This window comes from Siphateles boraxobius, unplaced genomic scaffold (genome assembly GCF_051911475.1).
Source record: "Siphateles boraxobius isolate OS27281-9 unplaced genomic scaffold, OSU_SipBor_1 26, whole genome shotgun sequence".
Taxonomy (NCBI): Eukaryota; Metazoa; Chordata; class Actinopteri; order Cypriniformes; family Leuciscidae; genus Siphateles; species Siphateles boraxobius.
The window spans coordinates 17817235-17830031 of NW_027508876.1; the positions used below are offsets into that span (position 1 = coordinate 17817235).

Consider the following 12797-nt stretch of genomic DNA (forward strand, 5'->3'; position numbering starts at 1 on the left):
ACACAAAAGTATCCTCGTCCCTTGATAAACGTAAGATTGAGGCACTGTAGACAGTTGGACTATTTTAACGATGTCTTTAATAAGTTTCAATCCCTTAGAAGCCTATGGAGGAGTGATCCAGCTCTCAGATTTAATAAAAAATATTTTAATCTGTCTTCCGAAGATGAACGAAGGTCTTACGGGGTTGGAACAATTTTAGGGTGAGTAATTACTGACAGAATTTTCATTTTTGGGTGAACTATCCCTTTAAACTTTTTTTTTTTTAGACAGCTTCACTTTTTCTCTGAAGAATCAAAGGGACATTTTAGCCATATAATATATATTGCATATACCATAAATCCCATATCACAATCTGTTTCGCTCTAGCTTTGACTCTATTTCTATACTGTTCTTCTAGTGCAATGCAGATGTTTCCGATCTATCTTGTCAGATGTTTCAGATAGTGATCTCTTTGGTGTTTGAATATCTGACTTGACCAGAAGTCACATTCTGATTATAGTTGAAATTGCTGAATCAGCTGCACGACATTAGCTGAATGTAAAGAGCCTCATGTGTCACATGAAAGCAGTCATGTATAAAGGACCGTAGGCAGAGAGGCCCGTGGACCCGAACCAAGATCTCCCCCGCAGAGTCTCATCATTGTTCCCCTCCTCCATTTCTTCACACTTTGATGCTCTTTGCTCCTCGAGGCCCCATGCTGCGCTCACTTCCTTATTAAGCTCCAGCACAAAAACGGCAGTGGGTACTCTTTTTTTTTTTAATGTCGACAGAATGGTACTCGATGGTGGCGACCAGTCTGCTTTACCAAGAGGGAACATTGTTAGGGCTGGGAGTCGATTAAAAAAATAATCAATTCCTTTATTCCGAGGTGTTGGGAATTGTGAATTGATTCCAAAGGTTGGAATCGATTTCATCAAATGGAACAGACTCCTCTTTAATAGAACATTTCAGTTCAATAGAGCTATTAATTAATTCATCCATTCTGTAAAATATGTGTAAAAATATGTGAAAAATAATGTGCGTTTTTTTTTACATTCAAGCATAAAAAACTAGACCCCAAAAACAAAGTCAAGACTTTGTAAACTGGCATAATATGGCCTCTTATAAAGAAAGAATTGAAAACAACATTGAAGAATTGATTCTTGGAATCAACTCGGTCGATTCCACAAACAGGAATTGGAATTGGAGTCGGTTTCTGACAAATTCGGAATCAAACAGCCTCTGACTGCATAGTTGGAGAACTAGGGCAGCTTGAGAGGCCTTCAGGCTTTTTTTGTTTATTATTATGATGAGAATTAGAGTTACGGTTTGCGCTCATAAGGGAACATATTCCACGAAAGTATGTTTATGTGTCCCCTCTCATTAAAAGAACCCTGAGGGGGTTGTCTGAAACTCAAACAACGCTTGACATGTTAGTGTGTTCATGTGTGGAGAGACTGGGCCTCAAAACCAAATTGAAAATATAACTTAAATGTCCCCATGTGTGAGAACCATCAAGTTTGCCAGCATCATCTAAAAATTTTTCGCCATTCTCCAGGAGGGGAACTTAGAGGAGTTATGACTGTTGACACAGCTGTATATGCGTGTTTTGATGTTATTCATATTTGGAGGACCTCTAACTTCCTCGAGTTGTTGTCCGGAAGCCAAGCACAAACAGGTTGTGATTTTGTTTGGCTCTGGTCATCCTCACACGTTCAACTCTCTGACATGCTGTGCCCGATCCTCCCAAAACATGTTTGGAATATAACTTAAAACCATTTCCATTTGGGAAGGGACAGTTGTTTGAGACCCTGGGTTTCACAGCACAACAAATGTGAATAAAAGTTAAAAATGCAACAGAGAAACCCACAAAATACTGGAAATAAGCCACAATACAAACTAAAACAAGCTGCAAACAATAGAAATGAATCCACAAACAACAGGAATAAGACAATAAATGATACAAAGACAAAATGAAAGGTTTAGTATAATATTGACAGGTAGTGGTTGAAATGGGTATTGTGCAAATTCAAAATATTGTAGAGAGTTGTTTTTCGGCCAACTGGCAACCTGGTTTATCTAAATACTATTGGGTAAATTGGCAGTTGGTGGAATCACACAGTCCAAAACAAGAACAGAACGCACATGAAACGCACATTTCAGAGAAGAATAACTGGCTGTAGCATTGTTTTTCGGCGAAACAAGTATGCAAACTTAGCACGTTTCCTATCTGCAAATGCATTATGGTATTATTATCCCTTATTCAGTCAAAAAAAAAATACATACAGCACCTTTGACAGAAAATAAAAACATGTAAGAACTGCATTTTTACAGAATAAGACACAACAAAGTTTATATATTTTGTTATGGAAAAATAATATAATAAAAATATATGTTCATTTGATAGAATACTCCTGTTATAATAAACATTTGTTCATCTCTGTTGCAATATTTATCACACACAGTGCACATCTAGTCAATAAAAATAATCACTTTTTCCATTTTACCATTGTTGTTGTATGGTAAATGTAATGTCCATTTCTGTGATCAGCAGCTTGAATGCAGCATTTTATTTATTGTTTTTTATTTCATTTCAATACGGCAGTCCAAGTCCATCAACATTTATTTATTTATTTTATCTAATAATTATTATTATTTTCAATCTTATTTCAATCATGTTTTTAACGGCTTGTATTTATTGTGTTGTCCACCTCTGGTTCACTGTAACAGAGTCATAAAGTGATGTATCTCTCCCTCTGTTTATGTGAGTCGTGAACATGTTTCTGGAGGTGTAGATTTTGACTCTTTTATTGCACATAGATTGCATTGTGATTAATGTGTGATTTATCTCTCTGGTCCTCTTTCTCTCTGTGTTTCCCACAGTTTGCTCTCCTCTATCACACATCCCACCGGGTCTGAAGGCAAGCCTACTGAGAGCTACATTTCAGCTGAGAGTGAGAGTGAAAAAAGTGAACGCAACGGGAAGAAAGTGTGTTTTAATGTGACCGGAGATGAGCAGGAGGACTCGGGTCATGACACTATCAGCAACAGGGACTCCTACAGGTATGGTGTCTTACAATATACAGAATAGAATATTACATTTATAAATTACTTTATGTATTGTAATTAATTTATGTAAGCAATGCAGTATGAGAGGCAGCGCTGTATTGTGAATACAGTCATAACTGAAGGAACTTTTGTTAGGCCCAACTTTCAAAAGGTTGGGGTCAGTAATTTCTAAAGAAATTAATACTTTTATATAGCAAGGATGCAACCGCTTTATCAAAAGTGACTGTAAAGATTTTTTCATTGTTACGAAAGGTTGTTAAAAAAAATGATCACAGTTTCCACAAACATATTAAGTAGCACAACTGTTTTCAACATTGATAATAATAAGAAATGTTTCCTAATCATGCATATTAGAATGATTTCTGAAGGATCATGTGACACTGAAGACTGGAGTAATGATGCTTAAAATTAAGCTTTAACATCACAGGAATAAATTATATTTGAAAACATATTAAAATAGAAAACAATAATTTTAATTTGTAAAAATATTGCACAATATTACTGCATATACTTTTTTCGCAAATAAAAAATACACAGCTACATTTGAGTGGCTGTCAATGAAGAAAGAGGGGGGGGGGGGGGGTTGTTTTAGGCTTATGTTTCTGGCTCAACTGAGCTCACAAATTAGTAAATTCTGAAGAATGTACTGTGATCTTAAAGTGGCCCTATTATGCTATTTTGAAGGTTTCTGTAATTTGAAGGTCTCCTACAATGTTTACATGCATCCAAGGTCAAAAAACACTTCAATGTTTTCATAATATACATTGCAGCATTACCCCTTTTCTCTGTGTCTTAAATGGTTTGATAAAGGATTCAGTATCTCTAAACCCCTCTTTTCCGATAGCCTACTCTGCTCTGATTGGTCAGATTGCCCGGCCTGTTGTGCTTGGTCTACTGCTAACAGCGCTTATCAGAAACAAATCGTCCATTACCATATCTGAATTTCAGCTTCGGAGGCCTCCTCAGCACTTGATACACAGTGATACGAACAGTAAAGATTGTGTTGGTTTTAATGTATCAATTCGAGCACAAGTTCTAATCCTTTGGAAGTGTATGCAAAATGGAGCTTTTCGACATGAAGTCTCAATGAAGACTATAGACTTGGAATAGGCAAATTTGTTACAAGCCTGCATAGGTTTGAACAGGAATTAACACTGGAATTACCGACGACTCGTTTCAGGCAGTTCAGAAACGGTTCTTTCTTTTGAAAGACAACAATTTATTGTGCACTTTGATCTTTGAAAATTTGCAGACCTTTTACTTTCACAAACAGCTATATTACACACTACATGAAAGGTAATATTCAAAAAAGCATTATAGGAGCACTTTAACAGATGCCTTGTGATTAAAAACTCTACAGAGGTATTTATGAATGTTGTTTAATGTGGGTTTTTTGTGGTTGCATTGTTGAGTATTAGTAGTCATAATTTGTTCGTAACACATGCATGTTCATCTGATTGCTTCCAGTGATTGTAACAGCAACAGGAACTCAATTGCGTCCTTTAACAGCATCTGTAGCAGTCACTGCAGCTCTTATGTGCACAGTGATGAGATGGACTCAGGTAACGCAACCAGATATCATCCTGCACACATCTGACAACACCATTGTTAGTTCACTCCTCCATGACTCTAATCAAATTTGGCAAGAGCTTGGATATGCCTTTCAGACTGATTCTTATCTCGTTGCACTGCACATCAAGCACGCATTTTCCACTTAGTCAAACAGAACCCGCCAAAACACAGTGTCTGCCAAATTGATGGCCATTTGATGCTAACTGCTGAACAGATGGAGGAAGAGAGGGACAGGAAAGAGAGACGTGTTTGCATTGTTATGGCAATAGCTCACTAATGAAACCAATGTGTTAAGGGCTCTGTGTTAAATGTGCATTTCCTCTAATGATTACGCTTCACCCTCTCTCCACACACACACGTAATCAATCAAATACAGGTGATGAGATGCCGACCAGTGTGTGGATATCTCACGACAAACAAAAGAAGCTACATGGCTTCCTGGAGCATCTTTTCAGTCAGGTGTGTGTTTGCTGTCTGGTTTATACAAGTTTATACATGCACATGCATTTATTCTAGAGCTTTGGTTCAGTTGTTCATGTGAACTGTACATGTACAATTTTGTATATACAGGTATATTACAAATAATAATACTAATAATAATAGTTATTGTTTGTGATTATAGCATTAATAACAGTGTTCGATTAGTGTATATTAATTAGTGCTGTAAATCAATAAAAATCACACATTTTTCTGTAAGTAATCGCTATTAATCTCACCTAACATTAAAGTTGTTTTTGCATATTTTTATTAGTGTTGTCAATCGATAAAAAAATAACTAATTAATCACACATTTTTCTGCAATAAATCGCACCTAACATTACATTTTTTGATTTCACTTTATACATTTATATAAAGTGAAATACATTTTCATTTATACTTTCACATTGAATCTCCAAAGTAAAAACATGATATAGCCTACTGTAGCGCAGCCAAAGGAGGACAGAAAAAAACAAAAAACAATAAGTTAATTGCATTAAATATTTTTAATGCGTTAAACTGAAAAAAAAAATCATAATCGCATGCATTAACGTGGTAATTTTTACAGACCTAATATCAATAGATTTCTAACTTAATACACTAATTCATTTATATTTATTTATAAATTATTATTCAATAAAGTTCTTGATACCCTTTTCCTTAATTAAGAATTTTATCTAGTTATAAAGTGTTTTTTAACAGATTCTTTATATGGTCTGGCAGTGTGACATATTTGAAGTGCAAATTTTACATGTAATCCATTAATACGTTGTGTACTAAATAAGAATGATCAAAAACATTGTTTAAAATAGTTTGACATATAGCAAGTCATTATCTCAGCTACCCATTTATATTTTCATAAAAATAATTAATAATCATTCATTTTCATATGTAATATTTTAATTTAATTTGAATAATTTAATTAATATTCTAAATAAAGTAAAAATAACTAAAGTTTACTATTGAATTATTCTTTAAAAAATATGTTGTTTTATTAAATAATGCACAGAGTTGTTTTGCTTCCATTTTGCTTTATCCCAAGACTTAGCTTCACCTTTGACCTCTTTGACACCTAAAAACAGACTAAAACCCCTCACGTAATGCCCCACGGATGTAGTCATTTTCCCCCAGAGATCAATCTGTTCTGTCTCACTCTCCACACTTTTTAATGAGGATGTCTCAATCACCAGTAAAATGGAGCGGCTCACGCATGCTGTTTGCTTTATAGCACGCAGGTTTCCGGGAGAGCAACACTCCCGGTTCACATGCAGCACAAATGTTTTCCGGCTGACGGGGTGGGAGTTCAAGGGGCTTTTGTTTGCCTCATTGGGCGCTCTGTTTAATAACACCAATGGGACTGAGTTTTTAAACCCAAAATACTCATGACGAGTTTGTCCGTATTTTCTTAGTCAACAAATTAAAATTGAATTTCCTATGATGTACTGATCTAATTTTCAGGTGGAGTCCATCACCAGTTTGTTGAAAGGGGCAACCGTGACACGAGCCTTTGAACAGACAAAGTGTTTCACTCCGGGACGAGGACTTCAAGGTATCAAGAGATTCTAATTTTAATGAACTGAATGTTGTTTTATTCCTGTTATCACGGGGTTATTCACACAGACAATATTCATTAAAGGGACTTTCATGGCTCAGTGAACTTTTTGTTATGGTTTGCATAACTTAAGTCGGACTTATGAGCACTTCACTTAAAGTGCATTGACTGTGCTGAAACTTATAAACTATACATGTTTATGAGATTATGTTCTCAAGAAGATCTCCAGGGATCTCCGATAATGGATTTTCAAACTTTTTCTCGAACTGCCACTCCGAAACGTCTCCTTGTGATGTCAGTTATGTGAGAGTAGGAAGAGGGAAAAAAAGGAGTGACATAAATCTGGGCCTGTATTTCATGTGTATTTCAGGTTGGTTGACAAAAGGAAGTATGGCTAAAGTTGGGAGTTTCCTTCGAGCCGTGTGTAGAATCTCAGTGATTGACTGCTACAACCTCAGCTTTGTCCTTAACCACAAATCATCCTAATCAAATCGGTGCAATTCATTTTATCTGGGACAGATAAAGAACACCAGACTGCTAGAGATAGCGTAGAACATTTCCCGATCTGAGGACACTAGGACATTAGACTCATAGAGATCGTCTGGGTCACTTCCTCTGTCTCATTCTAGATTTTGTGACGTTTTTGCACCCTTGACAGGAACACTGCTCCTATTTTATTTTATTTTATTTTATTTTATTTTATTTTATTTTATTTTATTTTATTTTATTTTTTATTTTATTTTATTTTACAAAAACCACATGGAAAAATATGCAATTTGAATTAAACATAAGAACAAAAAGGTGATATCTGACACTAAGTTTTATTTACATAATTCTTAACACGAGTTCTCACTTCAAGCGCACTCCAGTAAAATAGTGTGTAGTGATGCTCACTTTTAAATGAGTTTCACCCATATGATTTAATCTCTATAAACATTAACATTTTTAATTTAAGGAGCCTGAAGCTGAACAGGAGATAAACAGCTCCAGGTATGAACCCCTCAGTGTGTTGTCAGTAGAAACAAACTTTAATGCAGCCTGCAGGAACTCCTGAGTCACCGGTTTATGTGATAATAAAGTTTATTCCCAAAGGCACAGTTTCACACAGGATGTGGCTCAAGGTCATTGTGTAGGTTAATAAACAGAGAAGGCATTGTTTTAGTGATATTTGAAAGCAGGGAAGTCTTACCTGGGAAATAAATCCTTATACAAAGTGATGAATCAGCAAATGTGGGTTCTATCTGTGTGTGTGTGTGTGTGTGTGTGTGGTCTGAATCTAGTTTTATACCTCCACAAAATGTTGCTGCTTTGCTGTTGTAAGGAGATGAGCAGATTGCTATGTAATCCTCACAGTTTAACGGTTGATTATAACTTGTGTGGCTGTGCACGTGATTTGTTTATTTAAGCTCTCACATGCATGCAAGTGAGAAAATGGGATTTGAGTTAGAAATTGAGCTGTTTTATTATGGGGCTAGTGACTAGACCATGGCTACATAAACACTCCAAATAAATGGCAACCATTTGTATTGCACCTAAACTTTTATTCTGTGTGTGGTTGAAAAAAAAAAAAAAAAAAAAAAAAAAAAAAATATATATATATATATATATGTACAGTATGCAAATGCAGAAATATTTGAAATATTTGAAACCTTGATGTTTAAATACAGTATTGCTGTATCTGCATATTTATATTTTATTTTGTATTATTATTATTTAAATGCAATACATTTGTATCCATATACTAATTACTAATATTAAATTACCTATACTTATGGTTATATGTTCAATATTATTATGTGCTATAACATTAGATAAAAAAAATTTTGCACAAAAAACACTGCAGTATGTACCATTCTGTTTTATTTCAAAGTTATCATGATTTTACACTGTCCCTGTCAACTGTCTCAGTTGTGGATCTTGTGTTTCTCTGTGTGGTAGATCATTTCTTGAAAATGTTTACATCCCCACAGAGATCTCAAAGGAAATTATTATATAATCGCTGAAATTATTTGAATGATGGAAGATCATTTCAACCTACCTCCTTTTCCTCAAAAAGTGTGTGTGAGAAATGGCATAAGTGTGTCACTGCTCCATAGCTTTTTATCTTCAGCATGTAACAAGGGTTGACACCTTTTACGGCCAGAGCCATCCACTTTAAGGTCATTGGAGCTAAATAACATATATTTTCAAAGCACTAGACTCTACTGATCCCATTCCACAGAGTCTTGTGTGTTGCGTAAATGTGTATTCCTAGTTGTCTTTCCGTGTTGGCCATGTACTATCATGCACGTTTGACTCAAATGAACCTGTGATTGTTTTTGGACAGAGTTCCACCAGGACATGGAGCCCAAGCTCAACTGCACAAAGAAACTGCGGCTTCACGTCAAGCAAGATCCGTGGAACCTGCCCAGCAGTGTTCAGGCTCTCACACACACCATAGCCAAGTTTGCAGAAGGTCAGTGGTTTCAAAACAGACACACCACATACGTAAAATCCTGGCCAAAAACAACTACTCAAGCAGCTCTTGATAGGGCTAGATGCAGTCGTGAGAGAAGTTATAGGGAATTTTTCAAGCACACACTGCTAAATGTGAGTTTATGGAGGGGAGAGAGTGAATATTTGGCATAAACTCTCATAGGTCAGTTGTCAGCAATGGCTGAAAAAGCAATCTTCTGCAATTTAACTGCCTTACACTGCTGTATGTGTCTGTGTGTAAGTGCTAAATGTGATGAATTTGCAGGATAAACAACAGATAAACATTAAAGTGTGCAGTCCAATCTGGTGAGCTTAAGACTATAATAGCAGGAAATGAAATCTTTAATTTATTAATAATAATAATAATAATAATGATAATTGAAATGTTACATTGGTAATTTTTGCAATTATTTTATTTTATTTCATTATTATTTTTATTTAATTTATTTATTTTATCAGTTGAGTTGTGTCAATTCTTTGTGTATAATTTCAGTGCAAAGCCTTCTTATTCAATTCACTATATACAGCAGAAAATTAAATATTTGCTTAATTATTAATAATAATATTAATAATCAGAATTGCTACTATCAATGGGCAAAACTTTATTTTATTGTTTTATTTTTATTTTATATTATATTTTATTTCACTTCACTTAAATGTGCTAAATCTGAAGCTAAGGAGACTGATCATGTACTGATTTTTATTAAGTGAACTTACTGCTTTTTATGTTCTCTCAGAGGTGAAAACTCGGCTACTGTTGGTCCTACTGCAATACACAGGTGGGTGTCGATTAAAGCAAATTCACTTGGGCATATAATTCAAATACTATTAATATACATGACACATAATGAACATTCATCTATACGGTCTCTCCACCACACTTTTATTCATATCTTATGTACTATAATCTGTCACACCAAACAGTAGGCAGTCTTTTGAGGTCACCCTGAATAAATGACTCTGAATTGAGAATGTCTCCACACAGCAGTTCTCATACACCTGCAAACAGCAGCCCAGCGTCCTTCGAGAAAAATTATCCACATGAGCGGAGCCCTTAGAGACATCTGCAATCCCCTTAAGGAAATTTAATTTAATAAAAAGACAGTTTTTCAAGGTTATGACTAGAAAATGCAGCTAAATTAAATATATTTGGCAGGGAAAAATGAGCAGCCTTTTGTTATGCTGTTTAATGTGTTTTAGGTTCATTGGGAAGTGAGAAGTTTGTTTAATATGTCTTCAGATCATTTGTCAGCACTCAGTTGTTCTGATCAGTAGCGGCTTCTGAGCGTAAATTTAGGTAGGGGAGATTCTGGGTCTTAGCGCTAGTTTATGATAAACATTTTATAAGCTTTATTTTCTAATTCGCTGAACGCATGCAGACACACTGTTGTCAGATGTCAGCCTGAGGGTGGCGCTCTAATGTTGATTGACAGACACACATAGTGAAAATAAGCAGAGTAGTCTGAAATCTGCCCCAATGGCTTTCAAAAAGAACTCGCTGCAGTTCCATTTTTCACCACAGATTTAAATTGAAAAATTGTGGGGCGCTGTAGAGCTGAGGACGGCTCAGGCACCCGTATCATAAAACATGCCTGCCGAAGCCATACACTAAATTTTAATATATATTGCTCACTTTACCACTTAAAATGGTCTAGAAAATCCAAAAATATTTGTTACCGAATGCTGTACAAATTATTATTGATTCAGTTTAGAGGTCTATGTTATGATGGATATTTTGGTGGGGCTCCACCTGCCCTAGACGAGCCACGACTGGTTCTTATTTTAGTCTCTGAACACAAAACATAATGTGACGACTTAAAATGAAATATAATGTGATAAGATTTATTAATTTTGAATGAGATGGCACTAAAGGTGTAGTTCACCCAGGAATGACCGTACAAAACAGCTAATGGCTTAGATTTTCCACTACATTACTAATTTTTACTGTTTTTCTCTTTCCTCAGACTCAGAGATTCAGCTGAGGAGGGATATGGTGTTCAGTCAGAGTCTGGTGGCGGCGGTTTGCTCTTTCTCAGAGCAGTTGTTGGCTGTGTTAAATCAAGCTCTCGGCTCTGAGAGTGAAAGTCAGGAAGCCAGTCACCGCTGGCTGGAGCAGATCTCCTCCGCTGGTCTTTTGTTCCATTTTCAATCCCTACTCTCCCCAAACTTGGTGAGTACCTGCCACAGTCAGTGGGGTTTAAAAATAAGCCTCACCAGCCTCTCTAGTCTGACATCCTCCTTTGAGTTGGATACGAATGTGTCAGAATCCTGCTCAATGTGGCCAGTGTCTCACAGCCCAGTTGGATTTATCACAGCCTTCTTAGTAACAACATTATGGTGTTTTGTGTCTGATGCATAGCCTGTAAGATATAGTTGTTCAAGCAATAAGCCATCAGAGTGATGTGAATTATAAGGAGCTTTTAAAATTATGCCAACAAATACATAATAAAAGACATACAAACAATAAATACTTAATGTTAAAAATAATAATGAAATGTATTAATTACAATAATGGCAATGTGTTATTAGCATTTAAGAATTACATTTTTTGTGTTTTGTTCTGTTTTGTGTTTGTTTTGTTCTGTTTTGTTTGAATTTAATCTGAAAATCAGGAAAGAAAATATAGAAAATTGAATACGTTATAAAGGGCATGGAAATGGATTGAATTCAATTTGTCGGGAGATATGAAGTGAGTAAGGGAAGATTTTTGACCACTTCATACGTATGTTTGTATTTCGTTTTGTATAATTTATATCTTAATTTCAATCAATCTATTAAATTTGAATAAATTATTCTGGATTTAAATAAATAAGAAGAAAAACAAACAATGTCTGGTGGAATGAAGTGCGTATAAAAAAAACAATTTGTTTTGTTTTTATTTGATTTGATTTGTTTGAATTTGAATCATTGAGAGTGACAGGAATTTATTAAATAGCAAAAAAAAAAATGTCTCTCTCTCTCTCTCTCTCTCTCTATATATATATATATATATATATATATACAGTATATATGTATATGTATATATATATATATATATATATATGTAAACATTTCAATTTCAACGTCTGATGCTATAGTTGTGCTGAGGATTTCTTTCAATGGCTGTGAGGATCAGTAGCGAGTCTAGATGCTACTTAACAGCTGCCCTAAAGTCCATTATTTTACGCATTTAATGAGTGAGATAACTCTTCATTTAACAGAAAACTGTGTGGAGAGAACGACAGCATCCCTGAGCTACTTTCTTCATTCGTTTGTCCTTCTCCCTGCAGATTACATCTGCTTTTTGTTTACCGCGACCAACTGCAAGGTCAGATCCACGTCTGTGTATTGTGACTCAGTGGAGTTTGCTGTCTTATTGAATTGATGACTGTAGCCATGAGTGTTCTCCCAAACACTGGCAATTTACACAATCTGCGGGCATACCGACAGACCAGAGGATAATGCAGGATTATCATGTCTTGTAAAGTGTTTCTGTCTCTGGCTACGACTCCAGATCAGATTTCACCTGGCTGTGATTGAGGCCAGAGGATTACATTTCTTTATTCGGGTGCCTGGGGATGATGTTCTTTATGTGAAAGATTAGTTGCACCCAGAGTCACTTTATGACGGGTAGAATGGGAATGTTTTTCAGCCAAAGGATATAAGAGATGCTTATTTCACTTGCTGCTCATAT

General features: G+C 35.5%; 1 protein-coding gene across 1 annotated transcript in view; it reads left to right on the forward strand.

The window, feature by feature from the left end:
• prex2 (phosphatidylinositol-3,4,5-trisphosphate-dependent Rac exchange factor 2) overlaps positions 1-12797 on the forward strand; it is a 125757-nt gene that overhangs the window by 77912 nt on the left and 35048 nt on the right. Inside the window, exons 26-32 of the mRNA XM_077244580.1 lie at positions 2863-3042; positions 4516-4610; positions 4997-5079; positions 6556-6646; positions 8976-9104; positions 9862-9903; positions 11089-11294. Coding sequence (XP_077100695.1) covers positions 2863-3042; positions 4516-4610; positions 4997-5079; positions 6556-6646; positions 8976-9104; positions 9862-9903; positions 11089-11294 — 826 coding nt within the window. The remainder of the gene's footprint in view (positions 1-2862; positions 3043-4515; positions 4611-4996; positions 5080-6555; positions 6647-8975; positions 9105-9861; positions 9904-11088; positions 11295-12797) is intronic.